We start from the raw sequence: 18,028 nt of genomic DNA on the forward strand, positions 1-18,028 counted from the left end.
AATTTAAGTAAAGTGTCATTTTAGTAATCGTAATTTTAATTTGAATATTTTGGTTCTTCCAATTTAAATTTTGTTACAAGATGTTACCTCCGTCAAATGGTGTTAACAATTTAAACATAAAAAATTAAGTGCAAGATCAGAAAGATCAAAATAAAATTCAAAACAAATTATAGGGACCAACGATATAATGAATATATTAATTACACCGCTGATCTTTATAATTGATTTTAAATTTCATTTTGGTTCCTCTTTTAGTTTACTCATAATATTTTTTCTTTTCAAATTCAACAATAAGTAACAAAAAAAAAAAAAAAAAAAATGACATTCGAAAAAGTCATATTCTAACAAAGTGTATAAACCAAATCCCAAAACTATATTGCTGGGTAAAGATGGGAAAACTTCTAAGCCACCCTCTACCAACTGAGAAAAATCATGATAGAGATATGGATTCATTTAAAAACATATTAACAAACGTAGTTGTAGTTGGGTTCTTCTACTAACAATATTATATTTGGGTTCTTTTATTTTTATTTTTATTTTTTTAATTTCTATGCTGTTTTCGCAGAGGGACAGGGGGGCCAATGAAAGGAGACGCCATTATTGACTTCTTCTCAGCACTCAATTTCTTCTTCTCACACAAATATAGCCATTTTTGAGACTGCTAAGGCTTTTTTCACTGAAAAAAAAGTCAACAACCTCTTTGCTTTGCCTTGCTTTGCTTCTGATCTGTTGGTTTTTCTCTTTTCCTTGTGTAATCGGAAACAATGCCAATGCCTATAGCAGAGATCTTTCTCTCTGCCTTCGTCAAATTGCTGTTTGAGAAGATGTCCTCTTTTGCCTCCTCCAAATTACCCACCTGTATTGCTGCCCAGCTTACCAATTGGACCAATATGCTGTCTCAAATTGAAGCTCTTCTGATTGACGCCGAGGACAAGCAACTGACTGATCGAGCTGTGAACCTGTGGCTCGACGATCTCCAGGATCTGGCATATGATTTGGATGATTTAGTGGATGAGTTCGCCACCGAAGCTTTGCGACAGAGTCTCAAGGCAAAGCCTCCCCAAGCTAGTTCTAGCAAGGTATGGAACGTCCTCCCTAATTTCAAGCCAAGAGATGTTATGTTTAATTTCAAAATGAAGTCCAAGATTGAGGAGATCAATACCAGATTGCACAATAGTTTTGAACAATGTTCACAACTTAATTTGGTAAAGATTAGTGTTAGAACCACATCTCTTGAGACTCGGCCAACTCGAGAATCTACATCTTCACCTAAAGGTCCCATTTATGGCAGAGAGAAGGATCAAAGAAAGATAGTTGAGTTGCTCCTAGGTAGGGATGAATCAAGTCGTAACCACCCTGAAGTAATTTCCATAACGGGTATGGGTGGGGTGGGTAAGACCACCCTGGCTCAGATGGTATACGACGATAAAACTGTGAAGGAGCATTTTGATCTGAAAGTCTGGGTTTGGGTGTCAGATGAGTTTGATGTTATGAGAATAACAAAAGTAATTCTTGAGTCTGTGACTGAACAGCCATGCAATTTTACTACTTTGGAACAAGTTAAAGCTAAACTAAATCAGGCTTTGGCTGGAAAGAAGTTCCTAATTGTTTTAGATGATGTCTGGAGCAAAAAATACGCTGATTGGGAAGATTTAAAAACCCCTTTCAGTAATGGAGCCCAAGGGAGTAAAATCGTGGTGACAACACGTTACGAAGACATTGCAAGAATGATGGGAAGTGTTGAAATTCAAAAGGTTGGGTGCCTATTATATAAGGATTGTTGGTTATTGTTTAAACAGCTTGCCTTTGAGAATCGAAGTATTGATGCAAATCCAAATTTGGTATCAATTGGCGAGAAAATTGTGGAGAAATGTAAAGGTTTGCCTCTGGCTATTAAGACACTCGGTGGCCTTTTAAAGTCCAAACTACGAGATGAGGAATGGAAAGATGTATTGCAGAATGAAATATGGGAATTATCAGAGGATGAAAATGACATCCTCCCTGCTTTGAGATTAAGCTACCATCATCTCCCTCCACATTTGAAGCAGTGCTTTGCATACTGCTCAATAATACCCAGGGGCTATGAATTTGAGGAAGAGGAGTTGGTCTTGTTCTGGATGGCGGAGGGTTTCATTCAGCAACAAAGAGAGAAGCAAATGGAAGACGTAGGAGGTGGGTACTTTCGAGAATTGTTGTCACGGTCTTTTTTCCAACCATCAAGTATTGGTAAAAGCTCTAAATTTGTGATGCATGACCTCATCAATGATTTGGCTCAAGTAGTTGCAAGAGAAACTTGTTTTAGATTGGAGGATAGATTGAAATATCCGGAGCAGTGCAAGAATATAGAGAAAGCTCGACATTCATCTTACATGCAGGAGTACCATGAGGGTATGAAAAAATTTGAGATCTTTGACAAAGCCAGGCATTTACGGACCTTCTTACCATTAAACTCACCATATGGTCATAATTGTTATTTGGCAAGCAATGTTCCCCTTAATCTATTGCCGAAGCTAAGACGCTTGAGGGTGCTCAATATGACTGGATATTCCATCACAGAAGTTCCAAATTCGGTTGGAGATTTGAAACATTTGCGGTACCTTAACCTTTCCAACACCTATATTAAAGAATTACCTAAATCATTAGGGTCTCTCTACAATCTACAAACATTGATGTTAAAAGAATGTCGAAATCTAAAAAAGTTGCCAACAGACTTGGGAAACCTGATTGACCTACGTCATCTTGATATTACAAATGCACATTCCTTAAAAGAAATGCCACTGGGAATATGTAAGTTGGCTAGTCTTCAAACACTGTCTAATTTCATTATTACTAAAAACAATGGGCATCAGCTAAGAGAGTTGGGGAACTTAAATTATCTTCGGGGGAAGTTTTGCCTATCTGGGTTACAGAATGTGGTGGTTCCATTAGATGCAAGAAAGGCGAATTTAAATGATAAGAAGGGATTAGATGTGTTATCAATGAAATGGAGTGTTTACTCAGATGATTCACGAGATGGAAGAGTTGAAACAGAAGTGCTTGACATGCTACAACCTCACAAGAATTTAAAAGAGCTCCATATCCAAGGCTACCTTGGTACAAGATTTCCGACTTGGATAGGAGATCCTCTGTTCTCCAATATGGCTGACCTAAGTTTAGATAATTGTAGAAATTGTGCATCCTTGCCACCACTTGGACAACTACCCTCCCTTAAAAAGCTTTACATTATAGGTATGAGTGCACTAAAGCATGTCGGTTGTGAGTTCTACGGGCATGGTGGTGTTCAACCTTTTCCGTTACTGGAGACTCTAAGCTTTGAGAATATGCGAGAATGGAAGGATTGGTATACTTTTGGAGATCACAAGGAAGTTCAACCGTTCACTCATGTTAGTGAGCTCTCCATCAAAAATTGTCCTAAACTTGTTGGAATGTTGCCAAGTGATCTACCTTGTTTGAATAAGCTACAGATCTCAAACTGCCTTAACCTCTGCGGAATGATGCCCAAGGATCTACCTTGTTTGAATAATCTAGAGATTTCAGAGTGCCCGCAATTCCTAGTTGAAGGTTCCAGCATTAGCCTCCCGTCACTCACCTCGATAGCTATGAATGACATTCCTCTAACAAGCCTTGAAGCGATCCTTGAGATGAGGAGTATGGTTGATGATGAAGTGATATCGGCAAATGCAAAGTCTAAGCATCCGAGTTCAATAGCTTCCTTGAGCATTGAGAGGATTAAGAAACTAGAGTTCTTGCCGAAATGGATTACTCATGGGCTGATGGAACTCCAGGAATTGCAGATTAGAAGGTGTGAAGAACTCAAGACACTGTGGAAGAATGAGGCAAGAGTGCAACACAGTCTCCCTGCATTCCGACGTTTGGGAATTGAAGGCTGCCCCCAGTTTGTTTCATTGTTTGAAGAAGAGGAGGATGAAGAAAATGAAGGGCAACATCAGCAACAAGAAGAAGAGGGCCTGTCTTGCATAGTGAGGCTTGAGCATCTAACAATATATAATTGTGAAAAGCTGGAGAAACTGCCACGGCTGCTACATACCTTCACTTTTCTTCGAGAGTTGTATGTCTGTAAGTGTCCATGTCTCGGCTCTTTTCCGGAGACAGGTTTTCCGTGCACGCTGAAAAGACTCGAGATTCGTGATTGTGAGGCTCTGCAATCCTTGTTCGGGTGGATAAGGCAGATTAATGACAATAATCTTGAAGTGTTATGGGTTCAGAATTGTCCATCTCTTACGTGGTTGATATCGTGCAGAGGTGGGGGGCTACCACCCACACTCAAACGACTTTACATTTCGTGGTGTGAAAAGTTGGAGGCACTGCTAGCAGAGGAGGGGATGGAAATTAACTGTCCATCTCTTGAGTCTGTTGAGATCTGGGGTTGTGATAGGCTGAAATACTTGCCAGATGCCTTTCCTAATAATAATAATAATAATAATCTCAGGAATCTCAGTCGGTTGATGCTACATGGGTGTGAGAATTTGGAGTACATTCCGGAAGGATGGTTACACTCCGCAACAAATCTGAGAGAATTGAATATCAGGGGATGCAAAAAACTGAAGGCCCTGCCACACGGATTGCAGAGCATCAACTACCTCACTTCTCTGCAAGAGCTGTGGATGGATATTTCACAATGGAACAACAACTTCAAGAAGATTGGTTTGCACAGTTTATCCTCTCTTAAAAGACTGTTGATTGAAGGCAAAGAAGAAGAACATCCTGTGGGTTCCAGCTTTCCGATAGATGGGATGTTGCTGCCCACCTCTCTGATCTATCTTCGCATTGAGAATTTCCGAAATCTGGAGAAGCTATCTTCTAAGTTGTTTCAAAACCTCGCCTCTCTTGAATCTCTTTATATCAGGGATTGCCCTAGGCTCAAATCTTTACCAGTGCAAAGGCTGCTTCCCTCACTTAAGCAATTGTCGATCTCGAGATGTCCAAGACTAAAAGGGAAGTGTGAAAAGGGCAAAGGCAAATATTGGCCCCACTTAGCTCACATTCCTGATGTCTTCGTTTATGATGATGATGGGCACCGAAATGCAACTCAAATTACCAGGTATCAAAACAGAAACTAATTTGATAAATATAAACATTTAAAAATTATTTTCAGATTTTAAAAACAAATCATATGAAAAACGATAACTGTTTTTTATTTTTATTTTTTTCTTTGCAGACTTTAAAAAACTTAATCAAACAATCTAATTGATAGCAAAGATTTTGAGCATTGCTAATTTTTAAAGTCTTTTTGCTTATCGATTTTCAAAAAAATTTTGAATGAGGAATCGCTCAAGTATGCAATACATCCTATTTTCAATTTAATCAATTTTTTTTGGACGAGGAAGCTATTTTCAAATTCATATAAAAACTTTAAACAAAATGAATTTGTATTTTGAATTAATAAAAAATATTTTTGAAAATAATGAAAAAAATATGTTAAATTTAAATTTGGAGAACCATTATGGGATGTGTAAATAATTTTTTAAATTTTGTTTGGTTTTGGAGTTTCCAAAAATAGTTTTAAAATTTTAATTTGTATTTTTTTAATATATTGGCTAATTTGTTTTTTATTTTTTTTTATTTTTTAGATGCATCTAATCTACATGTACTTCAAAATTTTAAAAATTTTAAAAATCTTTAAAAAATTTAATAAATACAAAATACATACAAAAATGTTTCAAATTTGTATATTTGTTAATATTTAGTGATTTTTTAAATGATTTTTTTCATAAATTTTATACTTTTTAGGTGTATTTAGATTGAGTGGAACTAAAAACTTAAAAAATATTGATAAAAATACTTAAAAAGTTCACTAAAAAGAATAAAATATGGATTGAAACTTAAAAGCTATTTTTGAAAACTCCAAAACCAAATAGAGTTTTAAAAATTATTTCAAATTCTAAAAATTAAATGAGTTTTGGATTTTCAAATTTCTAAAAACTATTTTTAGAATATATAGCCAAACAAAATTTTAGAAAATTATCTTTCAAAATTATTTTTTATTTTCTATTTTTTTAGAGGGTGTGAAAACCAAACCTTAGTTTTTTGGGTTTTTTGGGCTAGTCATTAATAAATTATTTTTGTATTTGTTAAGTTGATGCCTATCTAGTGACCAGGAAGAACTCAGATTGAAAATGATTAAGCCGGTACAAATTCTTGTTGAAGGAGGAATTTTTTGGCCAGTCAAATGAGGGTACTGTTAAAAAAAAAAAAAAAAAAAAGGAAAGAGAATGAAATGCTGTGAAATTATGCAAGTAGTTTGCAAATGCTTAGGAAAATTAAACAATTTTTTTGTTGTTGTAAGAGCTAACTTAAAAGGTTACAAACAAATATACGCATATCAGGTATCCAAATTTCATTTTGGTGAGTTGTTTTGATAAATATGGAAACTGAAAACAATTTTAATTGTATACTTGGAGTTGTTACATTTTTTGTATGAAAAGAATTCAGAGTATTAAGTAATATCAATCTATAAGAGATTATTTGATATAGAAATGTGCTTTCAAGGATCTGAATGCAAAGAAAGGCTTATTCCGATAGATTTCCTCGTTTGCTTGTATTTCCCGAGGGAACCACAACAAGTGGAAGAGTTCTCATTTCTTTCCAACTTGGTGCATTTGTCCCTGGATATCCTGTCCATCTAGTGATTGTTTGCTATCCCCATGTATACTTTGATCAATCTTGGTAAGAATTTTCTTTAGTTGAAACCGTTTTGGTGTTGTCTTTTGTAATATCTTTACCTAACTTGCATCATATGGCCTTTCATTTTGTTTAGGGGAAATATAACTTTGGAAAAGCTCATGTTTAGAATGTTCAGAGTTTCACAATTTCATAGAGGTATGTTGTGTGATTTTTTATTTATCTATATTTGCATATACTAAAAACGTAGTGAGTTTGGCTTCCCCCATTGTTTATTTGTAAAATTTTTGGGTAATATGGTGTATGAGGTGGCAATTCATATATATAGGTTGTTATAGTGATGCCCTAATTTGTTATTTTTCTTTTGATAACTAAGTCACTCTCGCAGATCATCAATACTGATTATTCATCAATACTGCATTTATATGATGTGTCCCTGACTATATTATAATTTGAATTTTGGTTACTGTATGTTGTAAAAAGTTGAATGAAGTCATTTATTAAATTGTACAGGTAGAGTACCTTTCTGTTGTTTTACCCCTTGAAAATCAGTAGGAAAATGCTGCCCATTTTGCTCAGAGGGTGAGTCGACATTATTTGATTAAGCTTTGTTGCCTTGTTGGCTTTAGTTGATATTTTAATATTAAGCATATTCTTATACATCAAAGTTTTTAATGGGCACATTACGTACAATTTGTTAATTTTTTGTATATTGTTAACATGTTCTATATATCATATGTGTAATCTCCTAACCAATTTAGAACCAGTGGATGTTTAACACACCGTAACTATTGTAATTGAATTTGTGTGATGTTATGTCTACTGCATTTGTGTGTGGAAGCCTGCCCTTTTTTTTGGCATTTGTGCACAAAGAATCAGCCAATTGATGATTCCTGGTCTTTGGATTTCAAGTAATATTATATATATACAAGGATCAAAATTTCGATTCGGTGTGTCATTTCAAATAGTACAGAAACAAAACATCTAGGAAATGTTTTATGAAATGAAGATAAAATAGAAATGTTTGAAAATATAAATTGAAATATATCTAAATGTATAAAAGCTAATAATTGATTATAGTCATTCACGTAAAAGAATTAAAAAACTAATGTCACTGGGAACTAAAAATTATTACGTATTGTCAAATAACTCAATTTTATTAAAAAAAATAATAAGGTCTAAAAATTTACTTAAACAGTAGTAATAAATGTTTATGAAAATTTGTAAATTTGTATAGATACAATTTACTCTTTCGGTATATCACACTATGTTTTGGTGTGTTTCACTATGCTTTGATGTGTTTCAATGAAAACACTAGAATTTTATTATCCCACTAGTGTTTCATTTCGATCTCTTGGGAAATGGAAACACTTCAGCCATTTCAATGGAAACAAATGAAAATTTTGTTCTCATATATATTAAAGATAAATCCATGTCAAAAAGTTTTTCATTCATGTGTTGTCTACGTTTTTCATGTTATTTGGTTCCAAACAAATGGCATATGGTACCTATTAAAATTGGGTGTAACTGCACATGCAACAGCCCTCATGTCTTTTGTGTGCACTATGTTAACTTATTACAATTGAAGGAATAGTTTCCTATTTTACGTCTTTAGTTTGGGAAATTTTTCCCTTCTGTATTCTTTTAGTAGCAGTTGGTGTATTGCCTTGATTCTTAGGGGCAGAGCCATGTATAACAAAGTTCCCACTGGAGATTTGCAAAATCTGAAATTATATACACTCCACATGTTTACAAAATATCTAACTAAAATATCTACCTAACTAATTCTGTTACAACAAGTTGAACTAACACTTGACTTGTTTGGTTTGTAAGACAACATATCTCTAGTCTGGTCTTGGATTGAATCCTGGATTGCTGAGTCTTGCCTGGTTACACTAACTGTACAAACATCTCATTCCTATGGGGACATCATGCTGCTTGCAAAAGCTTCCGAGTCTAAACAGGTCACTTTTCGTGCTGCATGTGTTTTGGTTTTTACAGTTTATCTTGATTTTAGGTTGGCAAAAATGATCTTGTACTTCACTCAAACATTCTATGAAGTGCTAGATTTCAGCTCTTAAACTTAATTTGATGGCCTTTTTTGCAATGGACCAAGAATATTTGATGTAGTTGCAATGATGGAATTTACATTGTCTCCTTGAGATCTCATAATGTTTTAGGTGTAGGCCTTGAAGCACACCATTTAACGCTTATAATTCCTCTCTTCCAAAATAAATAAGTTGAATTAATGTTTTTATTAATGACTATTGATTAATCTATATATTACTGAATGGAGGAAGGATCACAGATTAATTTGAAAAAATAGAGATGAAAAATGCAGCAGAGAAGTCTTGGAAAAATTAATGTGCCAGTAAAAGGTCTTGCATTCCTTTAGTTCTAGTAAGGAGATTTTTTTCATCTCAACTGGAGTCTTGAAACAGATCTTTAAAATGTAAATACAGTATTACTTCGATCTATGTTAATTGGTTTCTTTTCTATGGTTTTAGTAAACAATGAATTGTTAATTAATGGAACATGAGAAAATAAAATAACCTGGAAATGAAATTTAAGGTCGTAATTTTGTGGGAAGAAGAGTATACAATATGTTGATGTTTGGCGCGTTATGTCCGAGTCATAGCACTTGACATGTACACCTTGAACCTTTAGTTAAGGTGTGTAGATAAGCCAAATCAAGCAATATATCTGGCTGTCCAAATTCTTAAACATACTTTTAGCTGCTTAACCTTGGCTGGTGAGGAGTAGATTGTTTTCAAACTTGGCAAGAGCTAAGCCAATCTTGCTCAAGTTCAGCTCAAAGTTTTCAGACAAAAGATCGAGCTCCTAATCTTGGATAAGCTTTACGTTGTCAGAAAGTCAAAAGAATAGGGGCCTATGGGTAAAATGAGGAAAAGTAGGGATTTTTTTGTCACGGTGCATTAGAATGGATTCTCACTTTGCTTGTTCATCAGCTTTAATAAAACTCAAGGAGTAAAATTAGCATAATGACCTGCCTGATATTTGGTATTGGACAAAAATTCCCACAACCTGTCATGTCTTACTTCAAGTCTCTTTCACATAAAAAAAACAACGCCCAAATAGTACACATTAATGTATGTTTAGGAGGGGAAAGATTGGGTACACACCTAACCTTTGGCATAGTGCACAAAGTGGCTACCCTGAGACTTGAACCCATAACCTCAAGGTTATTAGGCTAAGATTTTACCACTGAATCAATGGTCACCCCTAACTCTCTTTCACATGCATTACTAAAAATATTTTAGTGTACTTTGGTTTGCCAAGTTTGATTTCTTTCAAATTGGGTTGATTCATAGAACTTGAACTTTGTTCATTTAGCTCAACAATCTAAATTTTGCGAGCGCCAAACAAAGTGTACTCAAGGCTCCAGCTGCTTGGTTCATTTAACAGTTGTAACCTTGAGGTATGGTGAATCCTGCCTAGACATGAGCTTTTTGTGTGGTTAATTTCTAACAGCCTTCATTTCTCCGTTGTATGTTTCCACTTTGATGGAAGAGTATTTTTTTTTTTTTTTGCCAAATACGCCATGCTCCTTCCAGGGAGTATATATGTTGTTTGGCAACATTGTGTTTGTTCATAGTGTTTATTGCCTAGCCCTAGAAAACTGTCCAGGAACTTTCCCGGATGCAACTTTAGCTTCTTTGGTTTCTTTAATATTTTTTCATATTTACTTGGAAAGTTTTTTGTAAATTTTTCATTTTGTCTACTAACTTCTATACAAGCCTTTTTCTAATAAATAATAATGCTAAATTATTTAAAGAGTCATGCTAATGACAGCCTGATGGGCAGCCAATAAGGGGGAAAAAAAGCCAAAAAACTCTCAATGTGTTTTTTACACATCCCAAAGTATTTTCATGCATGTATTCAGATTTTTCACAAATTTGGATACACTTTTTACACGTCCACTGGTACTGTTGACAGCCCAAAGGCTGTCTTTAGCATTTTTCCTTATTTAAATTATTCAAATGTATTCCATGTCCAAGAGATATGCTGGAAGACTCATAGGAATGATGGAAACAACCAGGAGAACACTGCATGTTTTACAAAACAAAGTTGCATCTCTCTCTCTCTCCCTCTCTTTGTGGGGGAGTTTGAAGTCTTCTATGGAGTCCACTCTAATTTTTTTGTGATTTGTATGCTTTGTAGGAAAATCCCTCACTATATACTGTTGAAATGGCAAGGGTGGAATCAGTGAGTTTTTAACTGAATGATTTATATATGAATACTTTTGTTGTGTTATAATATGGTGAAAATACGGATAGATTCATATCTCTTCACTGTTGTATCTAATAGAACAGTTATTTGGAAGGTTTCCTTCTGTCACTTTTTTTAAGAAATCTAGATGTATTACTATGCTGAATATAAGGGTTTTTTTTTTTTTAATACAAAAAATACTTCGTTATGTGCTTTTGCATAATAGGTGATATCATATCCTCAGTATCTTTTTGTCTTGTTTTTTTTTGGGGTGTGTGTGTGTGTATTTAAAATAAATGTATAACACATTTTAGAAAGAAAAAAACGAAGCATGCTTTTGTATCTTTTGGTTAAAATGATGAAAAATTGAAAACAAGCTTTATAGACTTGTAATTTACATATGCCTTTGAAGAAGAATTTTTGGGTGCTCATGTAATATCTAGAATGCATGTTGTGTGTTCCTATAGTCAAGAGCACTCTATCGAGCTTGCCTATTTATTTTTTGTCTATGACCCATTTTTGGCGTTTTATCCTTTCAAAACGTTACTCACCTAAGGTTTTAGTTCAATAGTAAATTTTATTTTCCGCGTAAGAAAACCTGCGAGGAAATATATTTGAAAACCTTTTGAGATCATTAAATTTACCGTTTCGGAACAAAAATGTACCATGTTTCGAAACATGCTTTCAAAATCTAATTCGTTCGGGTGTTGGCGTTTTGTGGTAACACTTTGGTTTTATGGATTTTGTAGAGAGCTTATTTCCATTGGTTTTCTAATTGGGGTGCATTCTGCACATAGCGCGTGCCTATTGTCTCTGTTGGTTTGCAATAAATTATCTTTGTTTTTTTTAAATGCAGAGGAAGATTCAAGTAATTTGATTACCATCAATTATTCTAAATACATTGATCCCTCTCTAAACCAAATTTCTCTCTTTTTATTTAGTATTCTAGTTCATCATTAATGGATTACTCTCAATTTTATATTATTTGGTCAATTGCAAAGAAGATGAATTGGGTTATATCTCTTCTTTGCCAGACATTCGATTTAAGCAGTTCAGAAGCTGTGGACTTTCAGGATACATTTCTATCCATGAATCCAAATTCCAGGTATCATGGCAAGAAATTTTAATTTTAGTGCTATTTCTATAATACAATAATTGTCTTGTATGGCTTCATTTTCCTGTAAGGAACTATTTATAATATACTTCTGATCAAAACTGCTTGAGTTGTTCATCTGGAACTTCATGACACCTTACCTACTTCATGCAAGTCCCTAAATGTGATCAATTTTTCTTCATTCTGTGGCATAAGATTATTGAACAGGGTATTTGAATCATGGATGAGTGATCCGCTTTTTTTTTTTTTTCATTTTATCTGCCTTCATTTCATGTGTTTCTTTTGTTCCGTTTCTTTTTCCTTTCTTTTGCTTGTAGAAGTGATTTTTATTTGAGTTTATTAAAAAGTATATTTTCATTGAACTAACGCTACATCCATGCCAATGATGCAAATGAGGGATTTTTTGGTGGCTTATCAAATTATTCTTGGTATTCCATTATTTGATTTAAAAGCATATGTTATTGCTTCTTCCCATTTTTCTCAGATATATCAAATCCTTGGTAGGGTTATAATTAACGTTGATCATGAGTATTTCTGTGAATATATATTTTTACCCTCATCAGTATGTTGTATATTAGTTGCACAGGATAATCCTGCTCTTGCAGTGAAATTCATTAATCATTATCATATTAGGCTTTTCTTTTCTCTTTATTTTTTCTTTTACGCATAATTTTAAAATATGTGAGCTCAATTTTCTTCCAACAGCTGGGTTTTGAATTTGACACTCTTTTTTTATTGTTGTGATTTGTGACTATTATAACATATTGTAGTGCTTCACTAAACTGAAGATGTAGACCATGTGTATCTAAATATGCTTAATTCTGTCCTAGTTGCAACATGCAGCACTGAAATGCTTTCTTTTCTCTCTTGAGTTTGTCTAATTGCATTTAAGTTTGTGTTAATATCAATGGCGCTTAAGTTGGTGGTGATGCAAGAATTGTTTATCTCACTGTTTGAATCCTGCTCACAGCGGACAGGTTAGAATCCATGATTTCTTCAGGCTTCTGAGATTGAAGGCTTGTAATCTTTCTGAAAAGGTTAGTTACCAAGTATTTTTCACATTTTATGTAACCTACTGATCTTTAATATGAATATCTTGTTTGTGTCTCCATGCTTGAAAGGCCTTTTTAAGTATGCCATCTTTGTCTAATTCTTTTTCGATTTTTGACATTTGAACTGCAAGCTCATTTGTTACATATATATATATATATATATATATTTTAAAAATTAATTTTCCATGGAGTGAAGGTCAATATACATTTGAACAATAAAATAGTCACAAGACAGGCACGACAATTTTTAACAAGGATTTGTGTTTGTGTCAAATGCCAATACTTTGCACACTTCCGGAGTTGTGTAGGACACATTTTAAAGCTGTTCTTTATTCAAAAATTAAACTTCATCATTTATGACACTTGGGCAACATGTCCTGACACTGGCCAATATGTGACTCGCAGAACTTATTTGTTGTGTCGTCGATTTCATCTAGTTTAGAGAAAATTTTTAGTCACATGAAGAAATATCAAGTCGAAGGTTTATACAAAAAATTTCAATTTGACCATATTTTAAAAGGGGAGGATAAATTACCTATAAGGAGTGGGGTGTGGGAGGAGAGAGAAGTTATTGTAGTAATCTGCATTTCTGTGCCAGACACAAATTCTGCTATATCTGTCTCTGTCATCATAAGTGCACTTCTTGACTTTTTATGAAATATGGGTTGGGTATGGGTTGAGTTTGAAGTGATGTGATAGAGAGGTGATATGACTTAAATAAGATGATGTGACTTAAATAGGATAATGACTTTTTGACTTTTTGATTTTTTTAGGACACCCAAACAAGGCCTAAATATCAATATAATTCACTACTAGAAAGTTCAATTACAACTTAAACGATCCCATTACAAGGGTGAGGACACTCTAAATCCGCATATTGCCCAATTAGAAGCAAATCAATTATGAAATTGATAGATGATTGATTATTATCTGTGGATTGATATGACTACTTTCAGTAAGTATACATAACCAAGTAGGACTAGTTCAGTTGACCAAAATTCTTGAATCTCTCATGGAGGTCAAGTGTTCATGTCTTGCCATGGACAAGGTTCCCCCCCTCCCCAGGCTATGATTGCAAATGTCCATAAGTAAAAAATAAAACAAAATAAAGAAAGATATTACCACTTGGAACTTGCAGACTGGGGACCCTGACATTCCAAAGTTGTATAACAGGATGCTCAACTCCTAATTGGATTCCAAAGCTGCAATGGCTTGTCACACTTGATTAAAACCTGTGTCAAGTATCAAATGAAAAAAAAATACTAGAAGCATGTGTTTCCTTAGTTTTTCTTATCAACCTGTACAGAACTGAGTGCAGCAAGTATTGAACGATGTTCTCCATAACCTTCACGCCAGTGACTGCAAGGCAACGACAATTATCATAGTCATTAATTCCTCTGATTTACTTGAACAAAAATACTTAAGCATTAAGTTGCATAGACGATAGTTATTAAAGGAGAAGGCAATATAAGTGACGACCACAATATATTAGATTTGTGAATCATAAACTATGTGATTTGCTATGTAATAGTACTCTTATTTGTTGTTGTGTATCTATTTTCTTATGATTTGATGAGTCACTATCTAAGTTAAGTTTCAATGTTGGACTCTGGTGATGTCCCATGTCTGTCTGTGCTTCTTAGATGTTGACCCATGTTCTGTCTTTGTGATGACTTGAGCATAGTTGCTGGTGACACAAAATGGATGTGAAATTATGGTCACTAATAGGAAAATGCAATATTGTATAACTATAAAGCACGGGTACGGGTACTAGTACGATGCGGGTTTGTCGATATGATAAAATCTAAAAAAGTAGGGTACGGGTACGGGTACGACATGGTACGTTTGTAAAAAATATTTATTTTTAATTTGGAGTAATACAATAATTGATTAAATGATTTAATTTGTTAAGATTCAACCTACAATTAACATTTAATGCCAAAAGTAAAGGTATAAACCAAAATTAAACGTCTTTATATTAAATAACTTACAAACCACAGCTTAATTTTATTATAAGAGTATAAACTACCAATAGGTTCTAATAGTTGGACTTAATTCTCATCAAGTCCTATTGAAAATAAGACCTAGTATAATCGTCGTTAAAAATAATTTTTTGTGATGATTTTTTTTATACATGTCGCTAAAAATTGACAACCAGTGACTTTTTTTTTGTCACGATTTTTATAAATTGTCACTAAAACTTACAATTAGTGACTTTTTTTTGTGACGAATTTTTCAAACAGTCATTGAAAGTTGAAAATTAGTGATGTTTTTTTTTAAACTGTCACTAAAACTTATAATTAGTGACATTTTTTGTGACAATTTTCAATCTATCGCTGAAAATTAACAATTAGTGACTTTTTTAATAGTATATGATGAAAAATGCTATTAATTATTATATGACCCATTGGACAATAGTCCATTTAGTATATGACCCATTGGACAATAGTCCATTTAGTAGGATTTACACGTAAGTTCCTCATTTTATAATCATGCTAAGCATAAAATTAAAAAAAAAGAGTCTAGAGAATGAAATTTTATCTCCTTAGTAGAAGAAAATAGTGCTTCGACAGAGGTACGGTATAACTTGGATATATACTAGGTACATCTGAGTATGCCAAAAATTTGAATACGTGTTTCGTGTATCCAGTACGTAAGCAAAAATACGTCATACAAAGTACCATTCGCCGGTGGTATGTTTGTCAAAATACCCATGCTTTATAGTTGTATAACCATGTAGACAATACTAGGCCTTGGTCTTGAATGGATGGATATGAGGCCTTTGCTGTGGAAATAAATTAGATACGTGAATAAATTTTGCTCACTTGCTGTCCATGAAATATGAAACGATATTACAATTTACAGCTACTTGATTTGAGAAAGTTTTCATATGTAATCACCTATCTCATGGTGATTATTCTATGTTGTAGATATTTGGAGTCCTTGATGTGGAGAAAAAGGGTAAAATAACATTCAAGCAGGTGATAATCTCTCTCTTAGTTATGCATGCGATCCCCAATCGGTCCCAACTTTGTCTGCACAAAGCCAATACGGAGCTTCTCATAGATGGGAAATCTATTGCTTGCAGTTCCTGTATGGGTCAGCTCATGCCCTATAGCAACCATTTTCAGACGAGCCTGTGAATTAGCCTTCATTGAGTGTCACACTGGTGGAAACCATTACATTTCCGAGCAAGAAGTATGTCTCATACTCTTTTCCTTGGTATTCCCTTTTATTTATTATACTTTTGGATAAGGTTTAAGTTGCGTACTCGTGGTTGGTAAATGGATAGCTCAGTTGGGAGATTCCATTAAGGCGGCTATTCCAAACATGGACGAGTTTGAGGTGAGTAATCGACATCCTCATGGGTTCAATGGACATGTCAATCTAATCCATACGATAACCTTAGAAAAGTAACCACAACAGTATATTTTTCTTGTAATTCTTTCGAACTAAAGCTTTGTTTTACTTTATATTTGTAGATCCATGAACTATTCAAATCATTTGATACCGATAGCGATGGGAGGATCAACAAGGATGATTTTATCAGCTGTTTAAGAGGAAATCCATTGCTTGTAGCACTTTTCTCTCCCCAGTAATGCACAATAACTTGTCTGCAGTCAATGATACAGAGGAGGTTAAAGGAGATGGTGTGATGGATGATGGGTTGATGGGTCTTGTTGTAGATTTGGCTCTATGAAACATTTTAGCTCTTTCACATAGGGCTTAAGTGAGGGATAGGTTATTTGCAGATAATTCTTTTTTCTTTTGAAAATAGTCACTTAACTTCTTGTGGTTTGTTGAATAAAATATACAGTCTTCGTCAAGATTAACAATGTATTACACATGCCTACGTTTTCAAATAGTAGGGGATTATGTGCATATATAGGGGTAAAGTGAAGTGTTTAGTTTAGAAAATGAGATTATTTAAATTTGTTTACAAATACACATAAATTATAAGGAGTTAATTGTTTATTTTCAAATGACATGGGTATTATGTGCACATTACTTGTACTATAAAGGGATAAATTAAAATATTTGTTTTTTTTTTCTTTTTTCCTTTTTCTTTTTTGAGAGGGAGGGGGGGGTAAAAATTATAAATATGCTCCTTAACTAGAAATATAGTTTACTCGTGATTTTAGAAATTACAATTTTCCCCTCATCAGAATTAGTTTATTAATAGAGTCGATGAAAAAAATGAAAATAATCCTTTTTTTCCCCCCTAATTAGCATTACCCTATTACATATCTCCCTTTCCTTTGTTGTCAAACTTATTCTTATTTGGGGGATTTGGTGATAGGTCCCTTATTGTCTAATTTGTCTTTTAAAAGGACAAGAATTATATAGGTATTTTCAAAACTCCCTAATATTTTAGAACTTATTTCTTTTACTATATTACCCTCATATCTATTAGCTCTCCTATTAAGCCATCCTCACAATGTATTTCATAATAAAATTTTACTTTGAATCATAGCAAACTTTACTCTGATTCAGAGTAATTATTCTGAATCAGAGTAAAGTTTATTATGATTCAAAATAAAATTTTATATCGTTAAGCAAATCAACATGTTTTTAACCAGAGTAAAATTTCAGAGTAAATTTTTACTTTGAATCATAGTAAACTTTACTCTGATTCAAAGTTCACTATGATTTAAAGTAAAATTTTATATCGTTAAGCAAATTAACAAGTTTTTAACCAAAGTAAAATTTTAGAGTAAAATTTTACTCTGATTCATAGTAAAATTTTACTCTAAAAGTACAATTTTACTCTAAATCAGAGTAAAGTTTATTATGATTTAAAGTAAAATTTTATATTGTTAATCAAATCAACATGTTTTTAACCAGAGTAAAATTTCACTGTTACAAAAAATAAAATACATACTAAATGAATAAACCAGAGTCAAATTTTACTCTAAGATCTATTAACAACTAATAAAAAAAAGCCAATTGACTACACCACTGACGGACCACCACCTCCGTCACAACCGAT

At 33.6% G+C, this 18,028-nt stretch overlaps 1 protein-coding gene across 23 annotated transcripts in view; it reads left to right on the plus strand.

Annotated features, from left to right (window-relative positions):
- Window positions 1-379: 379 nt before the first annotated feature.
- The window catches only part of LOC114290497 (putative disease resistance RPP13-like protein 1), a 33,348-nt gene continuing 15,699 nt past the window's right edge, over window positions 380-18,028 (plus strand). Inside the window, exons 1-11 of one of the 23 annotated variants that reach the window (XM_082916756.1) lie at window positions 380-5,062; window positions 6,779-6,840; window positions 7,156-7,224; window positions 8,476-8,606; window positions 10,825-10,869; window positions 11,907-11,977; window positions 12,957-13,023; window positions 15,969-16,019; window positions 16,127-16,236; window positions 16,331-16,383; window positions 16,521-17,021. In XM_082916756.1, coding sequence (XP_082772882.1) covers window positions 765-5,062; window positions 6,779-6,840; window positions 7,156-7,187 — 4,392 coding nt within the window. In that variant the 5' untranslated portion in view covers window positions 380-764 and the 3' untranslated portion in view covers window positions 7,188-7,224; window positions 8,476-8,606; window positions 10,825-10,869; ... (4 more) ...; window positions 16,331-16,383; window positions 16,521-17,021. Of the gene's footprint in view, window positions 5,063-6,510; window positions 6,649-6,778; window positions 6,841-7,155; window positions 7,225-8,475; window positions 8,607-9,996; window positions 10,082-10,824; window positions 10,870-11,906; window positions 11,978-12,956; window positions 13,024-15,968; window positions 16,384-16,520; window positions 17,022-18,028 lie in introns of those variants that run through there. The other 22 variants (XM_082916748.1, XM_082916757.1, XM_082916755.1 and 19 more) reach the window with 22 other exon arrangements.

The sequence above is a fragment of the Camellia sinensis genome, chromosome 2 (genome assembly GCF_055761805.1).
Source record: "Camellia sinensis isolate YWXY chromosome 2, ASM5576180v1, whole genome shotgun sequence".
Taxonomy (NCBI): domain Eukaryota; kingdom Viridiplantae; phylum Streptophyta; class Magnoliopsida; order Ericales; family Theaceae; genus Camellia; species Camellia sinensis.